The sequence below is a fragment of the Plutella xylostella genome, chromosome 27 (assembly GCF_932276165.1).
Source record: "Plutella xylostella chromosome 27, ilPluXylo3.1, whole genome shotgun sequence".
In the NCBI taxonomy this organism is placed as follows: domain Eukaryota; kingdom Metazoa; phylum Arthropoda; class Insecta; order Lepidoptera; family Plutellidae; genus Plutella; species Plutella xylostella.
In genome coordinates this window covers 248,536-271,440 of record NC_064007.1, presented here as the reverse complement: position 1 = coordinate 271,440, position 22,905 = coordinate 248,536, and the positions used below count along the sequence as shown (strand labels likewise).

At 37.1% G+C, this 22,905-nt stretch overlaps 1 protein-coding gene across 6 annotated transcripts in view; it reads left to right on the top strand.

Annotated features, from left to right (window-relative positions):
* Window positions 1-22,905, top strand: part of LOC105386503 (forkhead box protein P1) — a 54,403-nt gene that overhangs the window by 14,156 nt on the left and 17,342 nt on the right. For 5 of the 6 annotated variants that reach the window (XM_048630794.1, XM_048630793.1, XM_048630795.1 and 2 more), the window contains exons 3-5: window positions 1,726-1,752; window positions 21,527-21,615; window positions 22,286-22,391. In XM_048630794.1, the coding sequence (XP_048486751.1) occupies window positions 1,726-1,752; window positions 21,527-21,615; window positions 22,286-22,391 (222 nt within the window). Of the gene's footprint in view, window positions 1-1,725; window positions 1,753-15,366; window positions 16,706-21,526; window positions 21,616-22,285; window positions 22,392-22,905 lie in introns of those variants that run through there. The other variant, XM_048630799.1, reaches the window with a different exon arrangement.

The following is a 22,905-nucleotide window of genomic DNA, read 5'->3' as shown; positions in this document are numbered from 1 at the left end:
CGCATTTATAATATTAGTTAGGATTTAGAAGTGGTAAGCCGTGTGTAAAGGAAGTTAATTAGCACTACATTCTGAACAACGCAGAAAGGCTTGGAAACTTAGTGTTTCCGTGTCCATTCAACAACATGTTCGGGGTAGGTTAGTTCTAAGTTCACTCACGAGCAATGAAACGGTTCCACCGGCCATTGCCTGTAACTGGAACTTTTTCTGGTTGGTACATCACCTTCTTTTACTCACCCGCTGTAGAAATAGGAATTATTGTACTTTCGCGCGAGCAAACAAGTTCAAAATAAAACAAAATTATGCATCCCACTTTGTCCACCGCCCCGCCATGTTGCTGCAAAACATACACCACCACGCGTTATCAATAAGTATAATAATTCATAATCATCTGCAAAATAAAACGCCATGTTTTAAATTCGATTTAAACAAGACTAGCAGAATTAAACATAACTTCGAGAAGAATTCGAATCTAAACAGTCAGGTGGCGTCGGTATCGATTATTTTAATCGATTGTATAAACAATGATTGTACAATCATGGTGTGACCCCCCATACTAGGTAGATGGGGGTCACTCTATATGACGAAAAACTAATTTTCAGATCGCTGCTGCGCGAGCCACGACTCTATCTCGTTGTATTAAACGTGCCGATTGCATGACAGCTCTCGTTCGTTCATATTTCGTTAGTTAGTTAGATAGATAGACCAACGACAAGCAGTGGACGACGGCCGAATGGCGTAGTGGTTAGTGAGCCTGACTACTGAGCCGATGGTCCCGGGCTCGATTCCCGGCTGGGGCAGATATTTGTTTAAACACAGATATTTGTTCTCGGGTCTTGGATGTGCCCGTAAAATGGCAATAGGCTATCGCTCCCTATTACATTGGGACTAACATAACACTCTGGCGAAAAGTGGGTGCAGCATTGCACCTCTGCCTACCCCGCAAGGGAGTACATTAGTACAAGGCGTGAGTGCGTTTTTTTTGTTTTTTTTTTTAAGCAGTGGACGATTACGGACGGACTTTATATTTTTAAGCATAACTTTTTAATAATTAAGTAAATGGGATAGAGTGTAATTAAATTACATAAAGGTATTTACAGGTAACTATTTCAGTTATTTAATGAACCAATGCTTCATTGAAATAAAACTCATGTGAGATGAGACCACTTACAGTTACCTTAGCTATACATTTTATTTGAATATTCTTTATGAAACGATTATCAGATAAACCAGCCATTAGGTTTTATATTGTTTTGGCTTTAATTCACTTCGATTAAGTTACGTTTATTGTGTAGTACTTATTCTATATCTCATAGTAACATTAATAATATCGTATCGAATGTGTAAACTACTTACACAGCAATCATTACTGGAGATAACGAAATAAACAACAAGTCAACTGACGTAAAACAACATCGCACGAGCGAAAATAACAAATATTTATTTTATTCACCAAACATGCTTTCCATAACGTTATGAATGCATCTATAAAGGGTACAGCAATAGTGGTACAGCATAAATATATTATTATGACGTATTTAATATCAGAAAGGTTTTTCAAAATGATCTACCCTTTCGTTTTCTATAGCAAACCACTTTTGCTACACACTTTTCTATAGTAAACCCTGCAGGTACCCCACACACGAAATATCGTCATAATTTTTCAGCCAAGAGATGTTCTATTTTATGAATCAGATATTAAATGAATATTTTTATTTGTTTCAGACACCAATGGTGCAGCTACCTATACTGGTAAGACGTTTAAATAATCAATTAAATACTTAGTTTAATTTCATGGACCTAACCCTTTTCTTGGCTTTGCTTTGAATACAAGAACTTAGTACCTATACGCACATCAAGCCTCCTTCACTGAGAGCTCATTGTATTGACATAATATCTTGAACCCAATAAACCCCTACCGGGGGTTCCACCCTTGTTTACGAAGCGGCTAAGACTTGTTTAGGAGGATTTTTAATAGAGCTACATTTTGGACAATCTCATGTTATTATCATGTTTGCAATAGCGATCAATGTTGGGCACATTTCCTATATTGTCGAAAGACCCTTGAAATGAGAAGACTAATTACAGTATTGTACAAGTAAGTACAATCAGGGATAAAATTATTGTAGACGAATTAAGAACGGTACAAAATTATTAACTGGAGCGGTTTGATGGAAGCTTTGAGACTAGGGAGCTTTTGAATTTATGTATTGAAAGTATTCAAGTTTATGTAGCGCAAGTAAAGATATTCTGGAAATATTTCAACAGACATACCAATTTTTTTAACGAAAAATTGAGATCTATAAAATTGTACTTGTATGTATAGCCTTTTTTATTGAGCAATAACTTATATTTACATTCTGGTTTTGTTCACAGTAGCTTCATGAAAAGCCAGTTTGAGGGTTATAACTAATTTGTTTTTTGTGCAAAATAAGCAAGTAGGTAATAAAAAAAGCTACCAGCTTAGCCAATAAAAAACTAAGGGATGGTAAGATTTGCAAAACCCTTTACGACCGTGTCAACCCGGGCCGTTAAACTAAACCGGGCTAACGACGTAAAAAACTGTAATTTCAGCAGTTAAATGGCTTATTAACAATTATGCATATTTTTTACTACAACGTTGTTATTTTAGTTTATAAGTCACATAGGTGAGACATGTAAACGACGAAAAGAAGTACACTAAAATTGGTGAAATTTCTGATATTAAAGTTTCATTATTACGTCACTTGGGCTTTGAAGATTTTCGCTTCAAGCTTCGGGCGGGATCCAACACAGTGATCCAACATACTCTGTAACTACTACTTCATTAATCAATCTATCTTCCATGATACACGACCGGGTCCACAGCTAGAGCAATAAGTAATAGCACCCCTACGAAGTATGCTGTATGCTTTAACTCCACTGTATAAATTGTTATTTGTGTTCTGTTTAGGGCCGATTTTTAGGGTTCCGTAGCCAAAATGGCAAAAACGGAACCCTTATAGTTTCGTCATGTCCGTCTGTCCGTCTGTCCGTCTGTCCGTCTGTCACAGCCGATTTACTCGGAAACTATAAGTACTACAGTGATGAAATTTGATGGGAATATGTGTTGTATGAACCGCTACAAAAATATGACACTAAATAGTAAAAAAAAGAATTGGGGGTGGGGCCCCCCATACATGTAACTGAGGGATGAAATTTTTTTTTTCGATGTACATACCCGTGTGGGGTATCAATGGAAAGGTCTTTTAAAATGATATAAAGTTTTCTAAAAAACATTTTTCTTAAAGTGAACGGTTTTTGAGATATCAGCTCTCAAAGTCGTAAAAAGTATGTCCCCCCCCCTCTATTTTTATAACTACGGGGTATAAAATTCTAAAAAAAATAGAGGTGATGCATGCTAATTAACTCTTTCAACGATTTTTGGTTTGATCAAAGTATCTCTTATAGTTTTTGAGATAGGTTGATTTAAGCTACGGAACCCTTTGTGCGCGAGCCCGACTCGCACTTGGCCGGTTTTTTTTTTGCGTTTATACCAATTCTAAACTACTGAGCGCAGAGAATAATCGTCATTTTCAATGGATATTTTCGATGATATTGATGATATGGCGATCGAAGAAGAGGCAGTAATGAACGAATATATTAATCCATTTGAAAGGAAAGTCACAGTCGTCAAAACGAGGCCTGATCATTATAGTATGGGGGATGCAAAAGAATTTCATCGCAGAAAGGCACCAGACTAGAAACATTATGTTGATTTATTTTCAATCATTAATTTTATATAAAACAAGAATGTAGCAGCACTTTCTTCATAAAAAAATATTAAGGTACATATAGTTTTTCATTTTACGATAAGTAGGTAACCTATGCTATATATAAGTATCTAAGACATCCCTCCGGCTTGGCGGGATGATCTTCAATGTCCAGTATTGGACTGCTATAGGCTGAGGAGAGAAGAGAAAAACCATCCAGTACTTGATAATAAAACATAGGTGTTATAATTATTTATTTCAATTAAATAAATAAATAAATAAATAAATAAATTTCAGTTTTTATTTGTTAATTCTAAATTAAGGATATTGAATTGAATGGTAATGTTGGAGCAAATGCCTAACACCTTTTCTTCTACATCGATAAATGCTGGAGGTGCATTTGAGGGCCCACCTCCAGTTTTGTACATCTCCTGCCTTTGCAGGGAAGACTTCTTCTTCATTGTTTTTTTGATGCCCTCGTACTTTAACTTAAGGGTTTTCCATGAGCGGACACTTGTGGTTATACCACTGGAGTTAAAAGAAAACTCAATTTTCTTCCATGCAGTCTCCTTATCTTCATTTGTTGCAGCATCGGTCTTTTTATTTTCTATGACATGTTTGAATTTATCTACCAAACTCCCTACACAGTAACTTCAGCATTATTAATATTCGCTAAACGCCCTCTTTTTTGTGAAACCATTGTGATTCAAAAATAACAAATTTAAATACCAAAATCAAAACAACCAAACCAGTCAGTGAGGCTTGTGGCTTGATTGCTCTTTGCTTGACAGTGATAGTTGACACTGACAATTGAAATAGTAGTCTGTCCTGCTTTAGCACTAGTGTCTGCATATACTTGTTTCATCTCTCCTGAGTTCAAATCATGTTCAAATAGAAAAATCAGTAAGATAGTTATCTATGGAATAAATCACAATTGAAAAATGGTTTAGCAACTACCAGGCCGATAAACAGCCAAATAAAATTATTCGTTAGATACTTATTTGACCTTTTATCCTGGCATTGAAAAACCGGCCCTTAGTCAATAAAATAGTATTCTATTCTATTCTATGGCCGTCCCGAATTTGGCTGAACCATAGAGAAAAAATAAACAATTCTGAAAAGAGTGGCATCTCGAGGAGTTTTTTGTCATACTCTATACGTCATACTGAACAGCGCCACGCCATCTCTTTATATTTCTCAGCCTCATTGTACATACATACAGGGTGCCCTGTTGGGACACCCTGTATATACAGGGTGTCCCAAAAGTCAACGTCATCCCTTAAAGGGCTGATAGGTCAGCTCATGAGAGGCCAGAATATCACAATATGACCTTAGTAAAAACTCGATAATTTTCGAGATATTGACACTTTTATAAATTTGCTGAAAATCGACACCTTGGATCAGTTTTTTGCGTGCCGCCGGTACAAAAATCCATATTGTTAGAATTTGTTTAGTGTTGCATCACCCTGTATAGCCCTGCTATTGATCGCAGTCAAAAAAAATATCGAGTAATGCTGTATGTTTAAAAAAAACACGGTTTGTTTTCAAAGTCATAAAAGGTAATCGTATTTTTTTATAAACAACTTTGACTGTACATACTGTAAAAAAAATATACCACGCAAACCTGGCACCTAATTTTAAAAGATTGCTCATTTAATGCAGTTTCCAAAATGGTATGAAATTATCGAGTTTTTACTAAGGTCATATTGTGATATTCTGGCCTCTCATGAGCTGACCTATCAGCCCTTTAAGGGATGACGTTGACTTTTGGGACACCCTGTATATAGATATTGTTATCACAAGTTAATAGCCGGATCTCCACCAAACGATCCAATGCGATCCGATCGCCCGATCCAAGAAGTTTAGTATGTAAGAATTCTTGGATCGCGCGATCGGATCGCGTTGGATCGTCTGGTGGGGATCCGGCTATTAACTTCAATCTATAAAGATATAAGACATATTTGCCTTAACGTAGTTACACCACACAACAGTTATTACATTTATAAGCTAAATGTAAGTTCAATCTATTTATGTACCTACCTACATGCAACAATAAATAAAAAACAAATTATTATATAATTCTTTATTACCTCGCATATAACAATGTTTCAGTTCAGTTTTGTTCATGTCACTTGTAAAATAATATGCGAGTGGGTGTGTGTATTCCTTTTTTATTCCTTTCACCATGAAAACCACTTCATGTTTTGCTAGTTTATGTTTCCCAAGAGAAGCAAATCTTGTCACTTGTGGTGATAAAGTCATTTCGTCCAATAGTGCATCATTTATCCTCGCGAGGCAAATCTTTGACGACATTTATCATTTTGGTACACATAGTATTTTAATCTTCAGCGGATATGAAGATGTCGATAGCTCTTTGCCAGTGCCGTGGAACCACATGGAACCTGGATCCATATGGAATCTGTCAGGTCACAAGAATTTCATAAAAACACTTTTTGCGGATAAAGATGCTTTTTCTTAACACACCATGTTTATTTTTATTTGTAGGTATATGACATTTATAAATAACGATAAGTATACCGAGAGTATAGGCTTTTATTACAAAAATGTTATTTGCGAGACATTGTAAGACAACTGAACTGACACTGACACGCAATTTCTTCATAATAGCCATAGATCATAACAATGTTGACATTCAAATACTACTTATCTATGTGTCTTGTTATTGTTCTATGGTCTTGTTCATAACGCCATCTTACATCTTTTTTGGTAATAAGAGTAATATAAAGAGATGGCGCTACCTTCTACTAAAAGTTCAGCCATTAAGGCAGTGACCCCCCCCTGGGCTGAACCAAGCCACCAGCAGGCCCACAAAACTTTCTCTGTACAATAATAAGTGTCAAAATGTCAGCACTCTGAATATGAAACAGTGTTCACGTGAAATATGGAGGTCGGTGAAATAAATTACTCTATAAAACACAGTGTAAGTAATATTGTACAGGCGAAAGTTTGTGAACTGTGTGTTTGCTCTTGCGAAGCGCAGCTAGAGTGAACGAGTTTATTAAACACTATATTAGGTACTTACTTGTAGATGTTAATCACCTGAAAAAAGCTGAAAATACAGTGAGACAACTGTATTGCATTGCGTAATTGGATTCACAAGTGCTAATCAAAGTACCTACTTACCTACATACCCTTCAATCTTTAGGGTTTCTTTATTTATTTATTTATTTCAACTGGAACTTAATATTAAAATTATAATTTCGATGTAGAAGAATTGTAGAGATACTAAACTAGAGAGAAATATTTGCTTTCAATAGATTTAAGCTAGATTGAAACCGATAACGAATTCATTTTCGCCTCACGAGTACTACCACCCTGCACCTACCCACCATCGCAAGTATACAGGATGTTCGCTGTAATTCCACGCCAGTTTATTGTTAGAACTGCCGAGTACCTAGGTATATAAACTTAATTTTCTGTGTTATAGCTTAGGGGCGCCATTTGCATTTTACAGAAGATAGTCCAGGAGCTGTAAGGTAAAATTCTAAGTTACGTGGGTTAGTAATAATTAAGTGAATTTATTAAGTTATTTAAATAAATATTTCTAGCGTTACATTAAAAAACAGAATCTCTCAGTACCTACATGTGCTTGTTAAATTTCATATTAGAATTCTTTGGCTTTTAATTTTATTATTAAAATATTAGTTTATCCTTGGCATGTGTACCAAGAACCGGAAAACACGCTACACATAAAATTAAATAACATGACAGAATCCAAATCTCCAGTATTTCCATAAAATTCAAATCCATAGACAAAGTGAGGCTCCCAGTCGCGCGGCTCAGCTCGGCGGGGCGTAGGCGGCGCTTTTAAGCGGCTCTGGGCGTCGCTGAGCAGTGGGCGGGGACACGCCCCGGCCCCGGCCCCGGCCGTGGCTGAATGGACCATCATCCTTGCCATTAAAAAACACTGGCTGAATAGACTATTGTCGCTGCCTCCGCTTGCCGCCTCACCTCCTTGGACTGTTTATTGATTTTTCTATTTTCTTTTTTTTTAGTTCGAAATTTAAAAATGTGTTGGCGACAAAATGTTGAAATATCATCATGTCCATGTAACGCCAATGACGTCTTTCGGGCAGTTGTTTATGTTTGTTTCTTATACAAAGGGAAATATTCGACAAAATGCACGTCTCATAAGCACGTAATGTGATAAACACGTCGTCAATTTTTAATTATAACTATACGTACTTACATATTATTATCTCTTTTATGTATTTTGATACAATATGTAAGTGCAATATCAATAAAAAAATATTCATACAATTTTTTTTTAAAATAAGAAAGCGATTCCTCAAAATGACGAGCTCAATAATACTTGCGAAGACAGTTGAGATGATAAACCGAAGTCGTCGGAAGTTCAGGCCCTATATTCTAATTTCTCGGATGAGATGAGTAGTGGAGACGCAATCGATAGGTGCTAAATCTGAGAGCAATAAAAATGTCAGTGGCCCACGGGGAGCCGCGTTTACACCGCGCGAACCGACAGCCTGATTTTTTTAAAATTGATAAACGAAATTAATAAAAAGCATGGTAAAACAATGGATAAGAAAAAAAATACATTATTATAAATCAGTCTACTTGTACTCGTTATACCTACTTAAACCAGAATCATAAATGAATTAAAAATACCTACATATTTAAACTGTTTATAAAAAAATAGAAAAAAGTTGTCTGCTGTCCAATGTCCTACCACTAGCAGCATTTGGCAATGAGCGTCTATCGTAGTTACTTTGAAAACAAATGTGATACAGAAAGTTACTGCTTGTTTTATTGTAGGGAAGGGTACACCTTTCATAATCGTACCTCTATGACATGATTCATAACATAATATTACATTAATTACAAAAATATATAAATCCTAACTATTCTAATCCTAATCCTAACTAATATTGTAAATGCGAAAGTAACTGTGACTGTCTGTCTGTCTGTTACTCTTTCACGCCAAAACTATTGAGCGGATTTGAATGAAATTTTGTAATTAATACAAAAATATGTTTGTTTCAACGACAAAGCACGCCTTTCAGCAGGTATTTTGTCTTTTTCCTATGTTTTTGAGGTTTGCCATGCCAATGAAAAGTAGACGGGATTTCATTATGTTTTTTTAAACGGTATTGTTCATAGATGTAGTTCGTAACCCCGGCTAGTGTAAACCCGTCCCCAGCATCCACAGCGGGCCGGCGCATGCGCGCTGCGCTCATATCGGATTATAATTGAAATAAATCCAGTCCCAACTCCCTGTGGACTTTCATCGAAAACTGATTACCTTCTTATCTCAGACCGAACTTGCTCAAGCTCGGACATCTTTTCATTTTATTAAAATTTCCAGAAAATTGTTTTTCCAACAAGGACTTTTTGGCGCCAAATTTTCAGGGCGTTCTCAAAGACGAATTCAAAATACTGTTACCCGACAGAGAAGTTGCGACTGTGTTGCGACAAAAAATAAACATTTTGCATTGTCAATAATATCCCGGCTCCCGCGGCCGCGCATGCGCGAGCACGGAGCGACGCGGACCTGTCAAAAATATGCAAATTAATCTATAAAAAAACGATTTAATGTCGCCACTACAACACACAATTTTAATATGAACTATTTTCTCCAACTAAACCTCCTAGTGAGGTCAGAATTAGTAGAAAAGCATGGGATACCGAGCGGGAGCGATGCTGCGTCCCTCTCGGCCGCCACGGCGCATGCCCCGCTGTAATGTTTATATTATTTGTATTTGAGCTGTGTATCACGTAAACTATAACTACCACAGGCGTAGCGCCAATACTGAGGGCCGGCGCCCGCCCCTCCCCGCCTCGGGTAGTTAAATATTTCTTGCTTATTTCGCAAGCATTGTTGTTGCCGCGGCGTCGCAGGCTGTTGTGTATTGTTTAGACGCGCGCTTTCCGCAAATATTTTAATACAAATATTTTTTATATTCCTCTGCTGTTTCGGGAACGTTTTGAGACTGTTTCGTAGTAAATCTGCGGGTGTTTTCTGTAGTGTTGCGCCGATGTGGCGGAGTGCAGTGCGGTAAATAACTGCAGGCTGCAGCGCCGGTGCTGATAAGTGGTATCGCTCGGCGCTTTTCAGTGTGATTTTGTTTTTATTGTTTATTGGTTTTCTGATAATTTATTGTTGTTTTCGTGGAACGACCGTGAGTGAAATTATAAAAAAGTTTTTGGATTTTCCGAGTTTTTACGGGTTCATTTTCACGCGATGCAGAAAATCCTTCCGAGATTAAACAAACATTTCTAAAGAAATTTAAAATTCAATAAACGACACAAAACTTTTAATAACCAAGAACCACAACCAGCTAGATGCAATTATTTGACTTTTTCGTAAGTACCAAAACCATAATTCTACTGATTTGAGAAAGCTTTTCTATTTTAACTCAGCCATTTTCAACCTTTCCAAGTGCTATTCAATGCTTACTATACAAATTTTCCTGCAAACAAAGATTTTCAAATTCCGAACGTAGCGTAAAAAGTTTATACCCGCCGGTGGAACTTATAAGCACGTGGGTGATCGCTCATGTGGCCCGGCGGCGGCCAATCAGGGCGTCGCTCATGAGCGGCTGGCGGCGGCTCGACCAATGGCGCGCGTCCGCTCAACAGTGCCGGGGCCCGTCAGCTGATGAGTGACATGGCGGGAAACACGATGTTTCCGCGAGTGGACGAGAAAATCTGTCCGGCTGTTTAAATTTACGTCGTTTTTCATCGAATGTTGCACACATTTTTTTTTTAAATTAGGTAGGTACTTTATTTAAGTAACTAGTTTGCTGTAGAAACGAAATGTCTATCTTTTTTGTTTAAAAAATATATTTTCTTAAAAAGAACTAAGTAAGTACCTAAATTTTACATTTATTTATTTAAGTCATAATTTAATAGTTCGCTCCTGGACTATGATTTGTTTAGATTTTGTTCTATGGTTACCATTCACGGTGAAATATTCAATTTCAGTTCTATGTTTATCTAATTGTTTATTTCATTATTGGTCTCTAATGAGTTATATTTGTAAAAATCATAAAAAATTACAAGTAAATTGTTTGATAACTTTATTTCAGTAGGGAGTAAGTACATTAGATTATCGGTTATTAGATTTTAAAGTAGGTTATTTTAAAAGAAGAGTGATTTTAACGACTATGAATCCTCCTAGCCAAAGCTAGTTAACTGCTGGACATAGACCTCCAGTGGATCCTGACAGCAGTAGTCTATCCTCAGCCTTCCTCAGATTTTACAATAAACACTTAAATACTAACAGTGTGACACAAACCAGTTTAGGTTTGATCGCATACTGGCACTCGCACGGCATTTCTCATTAAATAAAACTATCTTAGGGCCACTTGCACCAACATATTGAATCTAGATTTAGTGTTAAATCTCGATTTAGTGTCAAATTTTATATGGACTGACGTTTCTTAAATCGAGATTTGATACTATAAGGGCGTCTTGCACAACAAAGTTAAATAAAATTAAATCTATGACCTCTTGCTCTGACATTATACTGTCAGAGCAAGAGACAAACTATTTAATTTTATTTAACTTTGTTGTGCAAGACGCCCTTAGTCTAGATTTAATACGTTTCTGCAAGTGGCCCTTAGGGTATACAGGGTGTTGCAAAATTGGTATACTAAGCCGAAACCTACATGTGCAGCATGGTATATCTAAGCCTGAAACTGAAATCAGAATTTGAAAATTCGTGAAAAAAAATTTCATTTTCCATAGAAACTTTGTTAGTCACGTGACTTTTTACTATGGAAAATTATTATTTTTTTTCGCGAATTTCCAAATTCTGATTTCAGTTTCGGGCTTAGATATACCATGCTGCACATGTAGGTTTCGGCTTAGTATACCAATTTTGCAACACCATGTATAAATACAAATAAGGCTTACATTCTAATTACACAGTGACATTCCCACCGCCGTCTACTGGCATCATTTAGACATCAGTTTAGCCGCTAGACTGATGTCCTGCCAGTGTGGATCTTGTACGCAAGTCGTGGCTTCTTAGTTTAACTTCAGACATGTCGGCTTGGCTAATTCATTATAACGGTGCGTGGTCTATTTTATTAAAGTTTACCAGCACCGAAAGCTCTGTAGTCATGAATGCCATGGTCGTATATTCTTTATTTGTATCCATCCCTTTTGTGAGAGCTTCTTTGAAAGCTTACGTAGTTAAGTTATCTAGTTAAGTTATCTACTTAACTACGCAAGCTTTCAACATCAAATCTCATTATCACCATCAGCGAATAATCTTCCACTGCTGGACACCGCTCAGGCTCAGGCCTCACCCAAGGAGCACACCGCTCTGTCCTCGGCCTTCCTCATAAATCTACTGACGACTACCTATCTAAAGTCATCTGTCCAGAACTGTACGGTTCATTTTCCTGTTTGTGGTACCCGAAAAATTTCAACCCTATCTCGATTGGCCCTTCGCGTCAGATATGGTCAGATAACTACCATAGGTAAATTTCAACCCTAACTCAATAGGCCCTTCGCGTCAGATATGGTCAGTAGGCTGTCCCGTCGTTGTATGGGAATATTTCGTTTTCTAGCTACAGTATCACAAGAGGCACCAAAACTTGCGTAATATTACACTGATTACGAAATATCTAAAAAATATGAATTTCATGTTATCTTGGGGGCTCTACCTCACTTTGAGTTTTTGTAACTTTCATACAAAAGAAAAAAAAAATAAGGACACAAAAGTCGTTTTTTTTCCAGAATACTCGATAAAACACTTCAGTTTTATGTAATAGCTATAAATTTGAATAAATAAAGGGGTATCTTTTAAATTTTAGTTCAAAAGTAAAAATTATGGATGCTGGATATTTAAAAAAATGCAAAATTTTGAAACTTTGAACATCGGTAGAGCCCTGAAGATATATATTTTTTAAATAACAAAATCTATTGTGATGATATTAATGACCCAATACGCAATTTTTAAGAGGTGTTGTGTAAGGGAAATAAAAAGTAGGTCTGACAGGAAAACCTAATGGTCAGATAACTGCCATAGGTAAATTTCAACCCTAACTCGATAGGCCCTTCGCGTCAGATATGGTCAGATAACTACCATAGGTAAATTTCAGATATGCCTGAACGCAGTGCAAGTTGAAATTAAACGCTGAACATTCTAAACAGCCGTATACAGGCTAATTAAAATGATCACGAAAAACAGTGAAGCTTTTAGATAATCAGCATCCGCAGATTTTTTACGATAACATGCAATTAATATGGATTAGATTTTTCCCCTTCGGCCGCGTTCGAACCGGGGGTTCGTAACCAGTTGCGGTAGAAGAAAAATACTTCTTTTTACGATACTAGTTACTAAACAATAGTTTTTTTTTTCTTTACACGATAAAAAAATCTAATTTAATGAATTACGCTATGATACTTTATTTTCTTCAAGCTACATCTAAAGGATTTATCCTTTAAATAGATCCATAACAATAATGTAACCGTTTTACATTTTAAAAAAATCCTGCTAATTACACAGTCAGTTGATATTTTATGTTTCTTTATCTGTATTTGTTTGCAAGAAAGCTTATTTAAACACCTGAAGAAATACAACTCTTTCAAAGCTGACAGTAGATACACTAGATACTCTATACGACTGGTCTCGCGCGGTGAATCTGAACCCAATAGAGTTTCTTGAAAAAGCTTATGAGGGTGTTGCAAAAGTGTTATAGTTACTAAGCCGAAAAGGTTCTAGGGATCATTCTGTGATTTTTTTGTTACAGGACATTTGAAAATTCGCAAAAATAATTAGCTTTTCCATAGAATCTCTGTTGGTATTGGCCACGTGATTTTTTTTCATGATTTTCTAAGTCTTAGAACAAAATACTTACTCCAGAGATAGCCCTTACGGGCTTAATATAACAATTTTGCAACATCCTGTAGAAAGCTGTAACTGTCGATGGTGCATAACGAAGCGGCCTATTAGCCGTTGGGCTAATCGCCCCGGCTAATATGGACCTGGGTTCGATTTCCTGATCTGACAGACCGGTGATAATAACCTCGAGTTATTATGGACAATAACTCACATTTATTTTAAACTGATTAGAAAAAAATCCAAATTAAGGGTGTTTTTATAGCATGCGGAATGCGGATTTCAACACATACGTGGGTTTGCCCCGCACGCGTGACAAGCTGAAGCGTTCTTTTCATACAAGCAATCATTGTAACGCGTGGAAAATGCACGCGTGGCGCAGGAAAATGGCGTGCAAGTGCAATCCCGCGTGCGCGGTTAAATCCGCATGCTATTAAAAACGCCCTGACTAATCGGACGACGTCATCTATTATTAAAAATTAAAAATATAATGAGTTATTATACAATTTACCATAAGAACCTTTGGAAAAAAAATATGATCAGAAATCGTTTTGAACTGCATTCCATTGAGCTAAGGACGATTACCTATAAAAAAATTGAAGTAGGCATGCTCTTTTAAAGGTTTAAGACTGGAGAGGTGGCGTGATGGGTATTTTCCATCCTATTCGATAATCTGCAATCGAAAAGAAGTAAAACAACATGAACATTCAATACAGTCGTGATTCGAACCCGAGACGAACCTTCGGAATAAGAGTCAATGTTTGACCTTTCGCTGTCGTCCTATCGCCATTTCTTAATCGTAATCCTGTCGCCATTTCTTAGTAATTCATGGTTATTTGGTTTTGGTTGGCAAGTAATGTAATTTCCTCGTGTTTAAATCAAATAACCATGCTATAATATTGACATCTATAAATTAAGCAGACTTCGGGCCCAAGTTGCGCCATTACAAGGTGCAGCTGAAACGTCACTTAGTGAGTTTTCTATTGGGCACCTCATGGGCCGTGGAATAACCTCATGTGGACTTTAAGGACAATCATACATACTCTAAGACCTTCATACTTTTAGTTTAATGTTAGTTTAATAATACAGAATGTACTTTATTGATAGATCTTGAATTGTATGTTAAAACGATCACCTCGTATATTTTATCCCGTGATCGGATTAAAATCTATATACTTAGGTACTTAAGTATACCACACATTCTGTATATAAGTACCCTATTTTCACCCCTACAAGCACTCGACGCTGACCTAGATTTAAATTCCCGCAAATACTGACTGAAAATAAATATAAAATCCAATATTACCCCCAGACCGGAATAGCACATACAGTCATTCACCAGAACTGTTTCACACAAAGGCAGTTATATACAGGGTGTCGTCGCTATACAGGGTGCCGGGCGTCGCTGTGTGCAGGGTGCTCGCTGGGCGTCGCTGTAGAGCGGGTGGGCGTGTCCCTGATGAGCGGCGCTCTCATTGGCCGAGCGCTCGTTTGATCTCTGCCGCCGCTGTAAAGGGGGCTGAAACATCGCTTTTCAGCGCCACTGGCGTCGCGGCCGGTTTATGTAAACGCTTTCAGGATTTACTGCCTCTGAAAAGCTTAATTGCAGCTGAATTTGCTGAGTTTAGATTCTGGATTCGTTCTTTTCAGGCTGTTAATTTGATGTATTGTTATCTTCTTGGATAATATAATGGGCATATCATAATAGAATATAAAAGGTTAAATAGTTACATGAGTAAAGTATATACTGAGTACATACAATACAATAAATATATACCCTAAAAATCTATTTCATCAATTTAGAGTATCAATTTCAATTCACGATAAAGTCAAAGTTTCATCGCTTGAATATCTTTAATGACTTCACAAGTTTATTTTCAGTTTGATTGTAACGTGGAGCTAGATTTTCATTTAATAAATAATGGCAGTAAAAGCTTTCCCCGAAATGGCGTCTGCTGTTCAATATTAAATTAGTTCCACTTCACTTTGTTAGTCGAAAGCCTTTGTAGGTAGGTATAGTATACATATAGGTAGTTGAGGACTTTATCGATTTCGGCTGCAGGACTAAGACTAGACTTAGCTGCTAATGCAACACATGCATACCTAATATGCTTGTGACTTTAATCCCCGAAAGGGGTAGTCAGAGTTATGTGATTGTATATTTTTTAATAACATTGTGATGCAATATAACTTAAATATTCCTACATACATGGGAAGATTCATGTTATGTATATACATTGGTAGTTAAGAATTTTAAGTAGGTACTTAGGATAAAGAAATAGCATCATGGAATCATTTAAGAAATCCTTGGGAGTGGCTTAAATAATGTCCTATTGTATTCTATTCTGGTCGGGGGTGAAGTTCCTGTACGTGGCTCTCTCGAATGGAACCTTTGTACATACCCCTTGATTTCAGCTCAGCCAGCCTAGCTCCCGAGTAAATAATGTCCAGCAGTGGACCATCGTTGACTGGTTATTGTCTCTGAAGAGAGGTCTTGTTGCGTAGAGTATTTTCCTTCGTCATGATAATAATGTGGCATCGCTTGCGATACTTGTTGACTGCAACTTGCATAGACCATGTTTTCAGAGCGATAGAACACTTTGTTTTCAAAACAATCGTTTGTTGAAATCTTTTTTTACATCGGCGTCTATGTCTCTAAATAGACCCTAACTTATTGTATGCTATCAAATAATAACTAACCACTTAGTTAGGCGATAAAAATATTGTACAAATGCCATTTGGAAACCTGAAAATCTGGTTCTCTTCTTTACCACCGTACCCTACCGTACCTCCACCGTCTTTTAAACCGTAAATTAACCATTAGGTGTAGTCCATCAAACGCATACGAGTAAAGATTAGGTACAACTTCATGTATCTCTGTAGTTCTGTAGGCATAAGTGAATAACGTTCCATGAAAATTTCAATAACTTTCAGTTCTTTCATTTATTTCATCCATTGACCGTAGACCTTCGGGAGTGTGGCACCATGTGGAGCTGTGAACTGAAATCCAGTTTCAGTAATTTGACTGATAGTTAGAGACGGACCAGCAATAAAATAAGTGTATTGAAGTTGATAAGTAATTAAATTAATTAAGACAAAGAAGATAAGAGAAGCCGCCGCCATGCTGTACGCTGTTAGACAGGTGAGTCCTGAATTTCAGTCATTAGATGTAGAGCCTGTTTCACAATGTCTGCATGATTGTTATCTGTGAGATGAAAATCATGCTGTCACACTCTGAAATAGTGTTTTACAGAGTGAAGCATGAGTTTTATAAGATATATTTATAACTTTTATCTATAGTGGACATTGCAAAACACGCTGTAAGCTGGCATAGTTGTTAGTTACAGGGTTAATCACCAAAAATGGAATTGAATTTTTCGTACTGTGTGCGTGTTTCTTTATAATATGTACTTATATCTAAGACATGGGTGCTCTGTATTGGGCAAGCATATTTTAGTGGTAGTTGTTAGTTCTTTCTTTGTTAGAGTTAGAGTTTGAGTTAGTTCTTTGTTCTGTGTTTTGTAACTGTATCATGTTTCATATTTGTTTCTCATTGACCACTTGCCGACGACAAGCGAGACGTGATCTTTGACAAAATAATCTCAAATCAACAATAATTACTCATAAGCAAATACCATTACTTTTATATTTGTGCAATAAAGGATTAAATAAATAAATAAAAAATTACTACACACACTAAAAATCTGTAGTAAAAAGTCACGTGACCAACAAAAACATTAGAGAATCTATTTTTTTTCGCGAATTATCAAAAATCCTAAAACGAAATATTCAGAATGACCAACGGAGTCACCCCATTCCGCTTACCACACATTTTTGCAACAGCCTGTAAGTACCTATATTTAAATTTTAAATTTTATTGTTGATCGAATAGCAACAACTGGTGAATGTTGTGTGTTCGCGGTCTCAGGTTCGGTGCACGGTCGTGTTATTTTTTGACGAAACTAAACAATGAAATGCGATACTCCAAATACAAAACGTAACGACGATTATAAGAACTAGTATTTTGTGCTGCTTGCCTGTATCGATGGTTTTAGTAAACATTGTTCGTAATCTCAGAGAGTTTTAAAACTATGCAATTTAATTAATCTGATGAAATAGCTAAGTAGGTATTTTTTTAATAAGTAGGTACTTATAGCCTGTTGGTAATCCCACTGCTGGGCAAAGGCCTCCCCACGTTTCTTTTCTTTCTTTACAAATCTTATAAAAAACTAATTGAAGTCAGTAAGGTTATTCGGGATGAACAGTTGAATACTTAAATGTCAAGGATGACTTCAATGAAATCTAAATAATGTTTACCAAATCAAAATCTGATATTATTGCAGGAAATCACGTAAGTCGGGGTAAAACGTGTGCAACACACATTTCCATGTTGAATACGCTGACAACAGTGCGCTCTGCAATTTAGGATATTGTATTGATAAAAGAAAATTAGGTAGGAATGTACATTCTTGCCTAAAAAACGCTTTCAGGCAATTCAGCTGACTGGCTAATCATTTCACGACCGTTATCAAGCGTGGACTCTAGTGTTTGTCAACGACACAATATGAAACGTACCCAGTAGGTAGGGTAACGTAACGTACCTTGGGACGCTTGTACCTTGGGACATTGATTGTATTTTAAAAACCGGCTGAATAAACACATTAAAATTCTACCCTAGGCATAGTATTTTACTCGCTTGGCAAAACTAGTGAGTCTCGTGATCATACCAGCATCGAGTGTGTGGTGAAGACAATATGAAGTTTTTCGGAGTCAAAAGTAGCTTTTGTATAGTTTTTGAGTTGCGTTATCTCATTGAGGCATGCTCAAAATAGAGACATGGATGTCACGTATAAATTTTCAGTTATTTAATTTTATGACATGGCAATTATCTGAAAGATTTCTAAATTAAAAATAAAGATATTTAAATTTTGGTTAAATATTGCTTTTTTTGGACCTTGGGACACGATTAAATTTGTACCTTGGGACACTGTTTCCTATGGCTTTATACTATGGAAAATGCAAACTTCTAAATAACGCCTTATATCTCTGTTCTTATTACTTCTTATTAGTGGCAGAGTGAAACTGGACAGAAGAGAGATGCAGTCAATCAATAAGAACAGAGATATAACGCGTTATTTAGAAGTTTGCATTTTCCATAGTACAAAGCCATAGGAAACAGTGTCCCAAGGTACAAACGTGTAACGTACCTTGGGTCAAAACAAGCACTTTTACTTTTATCTTAATTTAATAAAATCTGGCCACACCAAAGCTCCAGCACAAATACTAGTGATAATAGATAATATATCCTACCGAATAAAGAAAATTTCACATTAATATCTTAGTTGTACGCTGCGATAGCTTCATTCAAAGTTGGGGTAGTCGAAAATGTCCCTAGGTACGTTACGTTACCCTACTTACCTATTTTTTTTATTGTAATATCTACTCTCAATATTGGGGAAGTACTTAGATTTCATTAGAAAAAAAAAACAAAAAAAAAATGTCATAACAACGCAGCTCTCAGCTTGAAATTTCGAGACAATTATTTTTAAATAACCAACGGAAATGTTCAAATAACATAGCGCAGCAAGTACCTACTAGATGTATTGTACTTAGTCCTCACTCAGTACTACAATATACCAAATATTTTTATACAACAAGCCCTACAGGACGGAAACCTATTAATAACAAAATCTAAACAATACTGTTATAAAAAATCACTAACACTAGTTTACAATCTAGGTGCACCATCGATCCTTGTTGATGTAGAGCAGGTGATTGTCACAACATATCTCCTCAGTGGGGAGGTGAGCTCATCATGTAAATATGTTGTGAAACTAATATTATGTTATGTAATTATGCTATTACAATAACAACTGGGATACCTTACAGTATAACCTAAGGGGGAATTATAAAACGAGCGAACAAAAAAAAACTTTGCGACTGATGATGACATACTGTTTTAATAACTTGAGCGGTATGAATTTTAGTAAGCGAAAAATTAACTAAACTGACGACGAATATTGATTTATAATAAAATCCAAAACGAGCTTACAAAAAGTGGATTATGATAAATCCATTTCAGATATTAAAATTTTATCCGAGCGACTGAATTACTAAGTGAGCGACTGGAAATACAGAGAGGGCAACTTCAATATTAATTAAGATAGATTCGATTTTTCTAAGTGAGGTTATACTTAGCGAACTACTAAAAAGTTCACTTTGAGCAAAGTTTTGTATGCTGCTTTATTAATGATTATTGGTTACTGATATTCTATTTGAGGGCTTATGTTTTTTATTTTGATACGCTTCTTTTTGCTTTGCTTTGCAACGAAAATGCTACAGATTTAAACTATACTATAAGTTTAGTCATATAAGTTCTTTTGTTTTATTTGTTGTTTCCTTGTGTATTTTTGGTGTGTGGTGCTGGTCACCGAATAAATATTTTTTATCTTTTTTATCTTACCCTGACTACTGAGCCGATGGTCCCGGGTTCGATTGCCCGGCTGGGGCAGATATTTGTTTAAATACAGATATTTGTTCTCGGGTCTTGGATGTGCCCGTAAAATGGCAATAGGCCCGCCCCCCTATTGGGACTAACATAACGCTCTGGCGAAAAGTGGGTGCAGCAATGCACCTCTGCCTACCCCGCAAGGGAGTACATTAGTACAAGGCGTGAGTGTATGTTTTTTATACTCTGCTCATTAGTATATTTTTCAAAGTGGTTTTTGTATTCGAAACACTTCATTTAACATAAAATGCCGCTCAGTATAAAAAATACATTTGCCAAATATTGAAAAAAATGCAGGACGTAACGTTGACACTCAAACAAATATTAGGTCGCTCAAATATTATGAAGCTGCTCATTTTGTATTTTAAGTAACTCAAATTAATGTTTGTAAGTTGCTGTTCTGTTGATTTCTCGTCACTCGCAGTCAGTCGCTCACTTAGTAATTCTATAACCCAAATTAATTAATTTTGACACTTAGAACTGTAATTTACAGTCACTCGTTTTATTGCTACCCTAACCTAAGTACGACTTTATGTAAGTTCACCTTTCAGTATCGTACGCAGCGGACGCATCGCATTCAGTATTCTTTTATGTACCTACAGAAATTCATACAAGTTCGTCCCCTTCATGGACATAGCCGATGCCGTTTCTCCATACATTTATGACAATCCGTTTGGTGCCATACGTACGATTTCCTGTAAGTTGATGAAACTATTTGCCTTGACTGACTGTACTTTGGGCCTGGAAACGGTATGATATGAAGCTATATTGTTCACCGTCAAAATTTCAAGTTTAAAACTAAACATTTAAGGTTTTCAGGGCTTCTTAAAAAAAACAGTATTTCATATAATACCTATGGACGTACCTACTCACATTAAATATAAAGAATAACAATATCCTATGGTGCAAGAGGTGTATGCGTGATGCAAAACAAAATAATACCGCCTGAATCACGGTCTCGTAACACAAGTGAGATGTTGTGTTTACTTAGTGTAAACAAATGATTGCGACATTAGTCATAATAACTAACTAGGCTTTGGTTTACTTCGGTGTGCTGCGAGCGAGCTGGACAGGAAAAGGTGCTAGGATTTCAAATGGTCGAGTTTCACATAGTGGATTTATGTCTTTTCTATTGCAATCGTGATTGATAAGATTAATTTTGCGCTTTTACTATTTACAAGGTTTTCTACTGTGCTATCTATAGTATCTATAAGTACATCTAGTAAGCTTTTTTCGGCACAGAGCTTATAACCCTCATTTAGATATTGAATCATGAGGTATTCGATTTATGAAAACATAGATACATGAAGTTAAAACTCAGAAAGTACGTAACTACTTACGTACGTAATACCGTTTTAGGTCGGATTTTTTCGGTTTTCATGCAACTCTCTCAACCCCTAAAACCCATGCAACCCTCCTCCTGATCCCCATGTGAATAACGCTGGTCTCCCGCAGGGTCCGGAGCCGGCACTGAACCCGGGCGCGGGCGGCGCCGCCAAGCCGCCGCTACTCAACACCTTCGAGCTGGAGCGCTGTCTGGACCGGTGAGTGGACCATCAGCCAAGGACTACAGGTTGGCCCAGCAGCCATGGACCGAAAGCTCTGCATTCCTGGCTAAAGACCTTCAGTACTGGGCAGAAATTTTGTACCATCAGCAATGGACTATTATACTTAAACTACTTTCTCCAGATCACTAGCCATAGACCTCAAGTGGTCAACCAAGGCTGTGTCCACAGAGTTAGGTGGCATCTACGTTACCACTGATGAGAGTATACTACTGCCTCCATTATCAGTGCATACTCTACTCATAGTGCTCGTTTCGTACCATTCGTTCTTAATGATCGGAGCCATTTAAATGAATCTCACTGCATTTCAGCTTCAATTGAGGTTAAAACACCAGGGTAATTGGTAACCTTCCAGCTTCTCTTCAAAAGTTACCAAGGGATAGCGACGGAAAATATGTACTGGGACAACGGATGTAGAAAATTTTTGATCCTGTCCAGTCTCATGTCTTAGAAGTGACACATATCCACCAGCAGCAGACTCATATCCGTCGACAACGATCGGATTTTCAACAGACTGTCATAATATGGCAATAATGGATCCACTGCTTGACCTAGCTCTCCGCTCGCAGCTTCACAACTTGACTCCTCTTTCCTTCCTCCAACTTTGACCTTCACACCCATGATGCTGACTCTGCTGCTTCCCTTCCAGAGAGGAGTCCGGCAGGTGGGGCGGCGAGGCGGCGCGGCGCCGGCGCCGCTCCCCGCCGCGCCGCGCGTCCCCCGCCGCCGACCACGAGCCGAGAGCGCTCGCACGGGTCAGTATACCACACACTATTATGTACAAGTGAAGAAAATGATAGTAAAAAAAGCGGCGCTTAAAAGATAATGATGCGTTTCCACACTGCTTACACGTTACCAGGCGCGGTAAGGCTGCAAATTGCGTAGACTAGGCGCTATCTAGCACTTACAAGCAATCTGTGAACAATATTTTTATTTATGTTACAATATTGCACTTTAGGTTTTGCCAAATATAACGCATATAGGTACCTACCTACCTACATATATACCTTTCTACCGTCAACCAGAGCGCCAGAGCGGTAGCAACAAGCAATAGAACGTGCGTTAAGAGTAGAGTATAGCACTTGCTCGTCCATACAAAAAGAGAAAACGTTTTACTACCCCTAAATATTATCCAATCTCCATGATTTTTTAATATGTTATTGACACAAGGAATAACTAGGTTTATAGGTTTTCCTTTTTTCAAAATTTTCTATAGATTCAAACTTATAGGCACCTCAAATAATGTTTTTTTTTGTGATTGCGACTTTG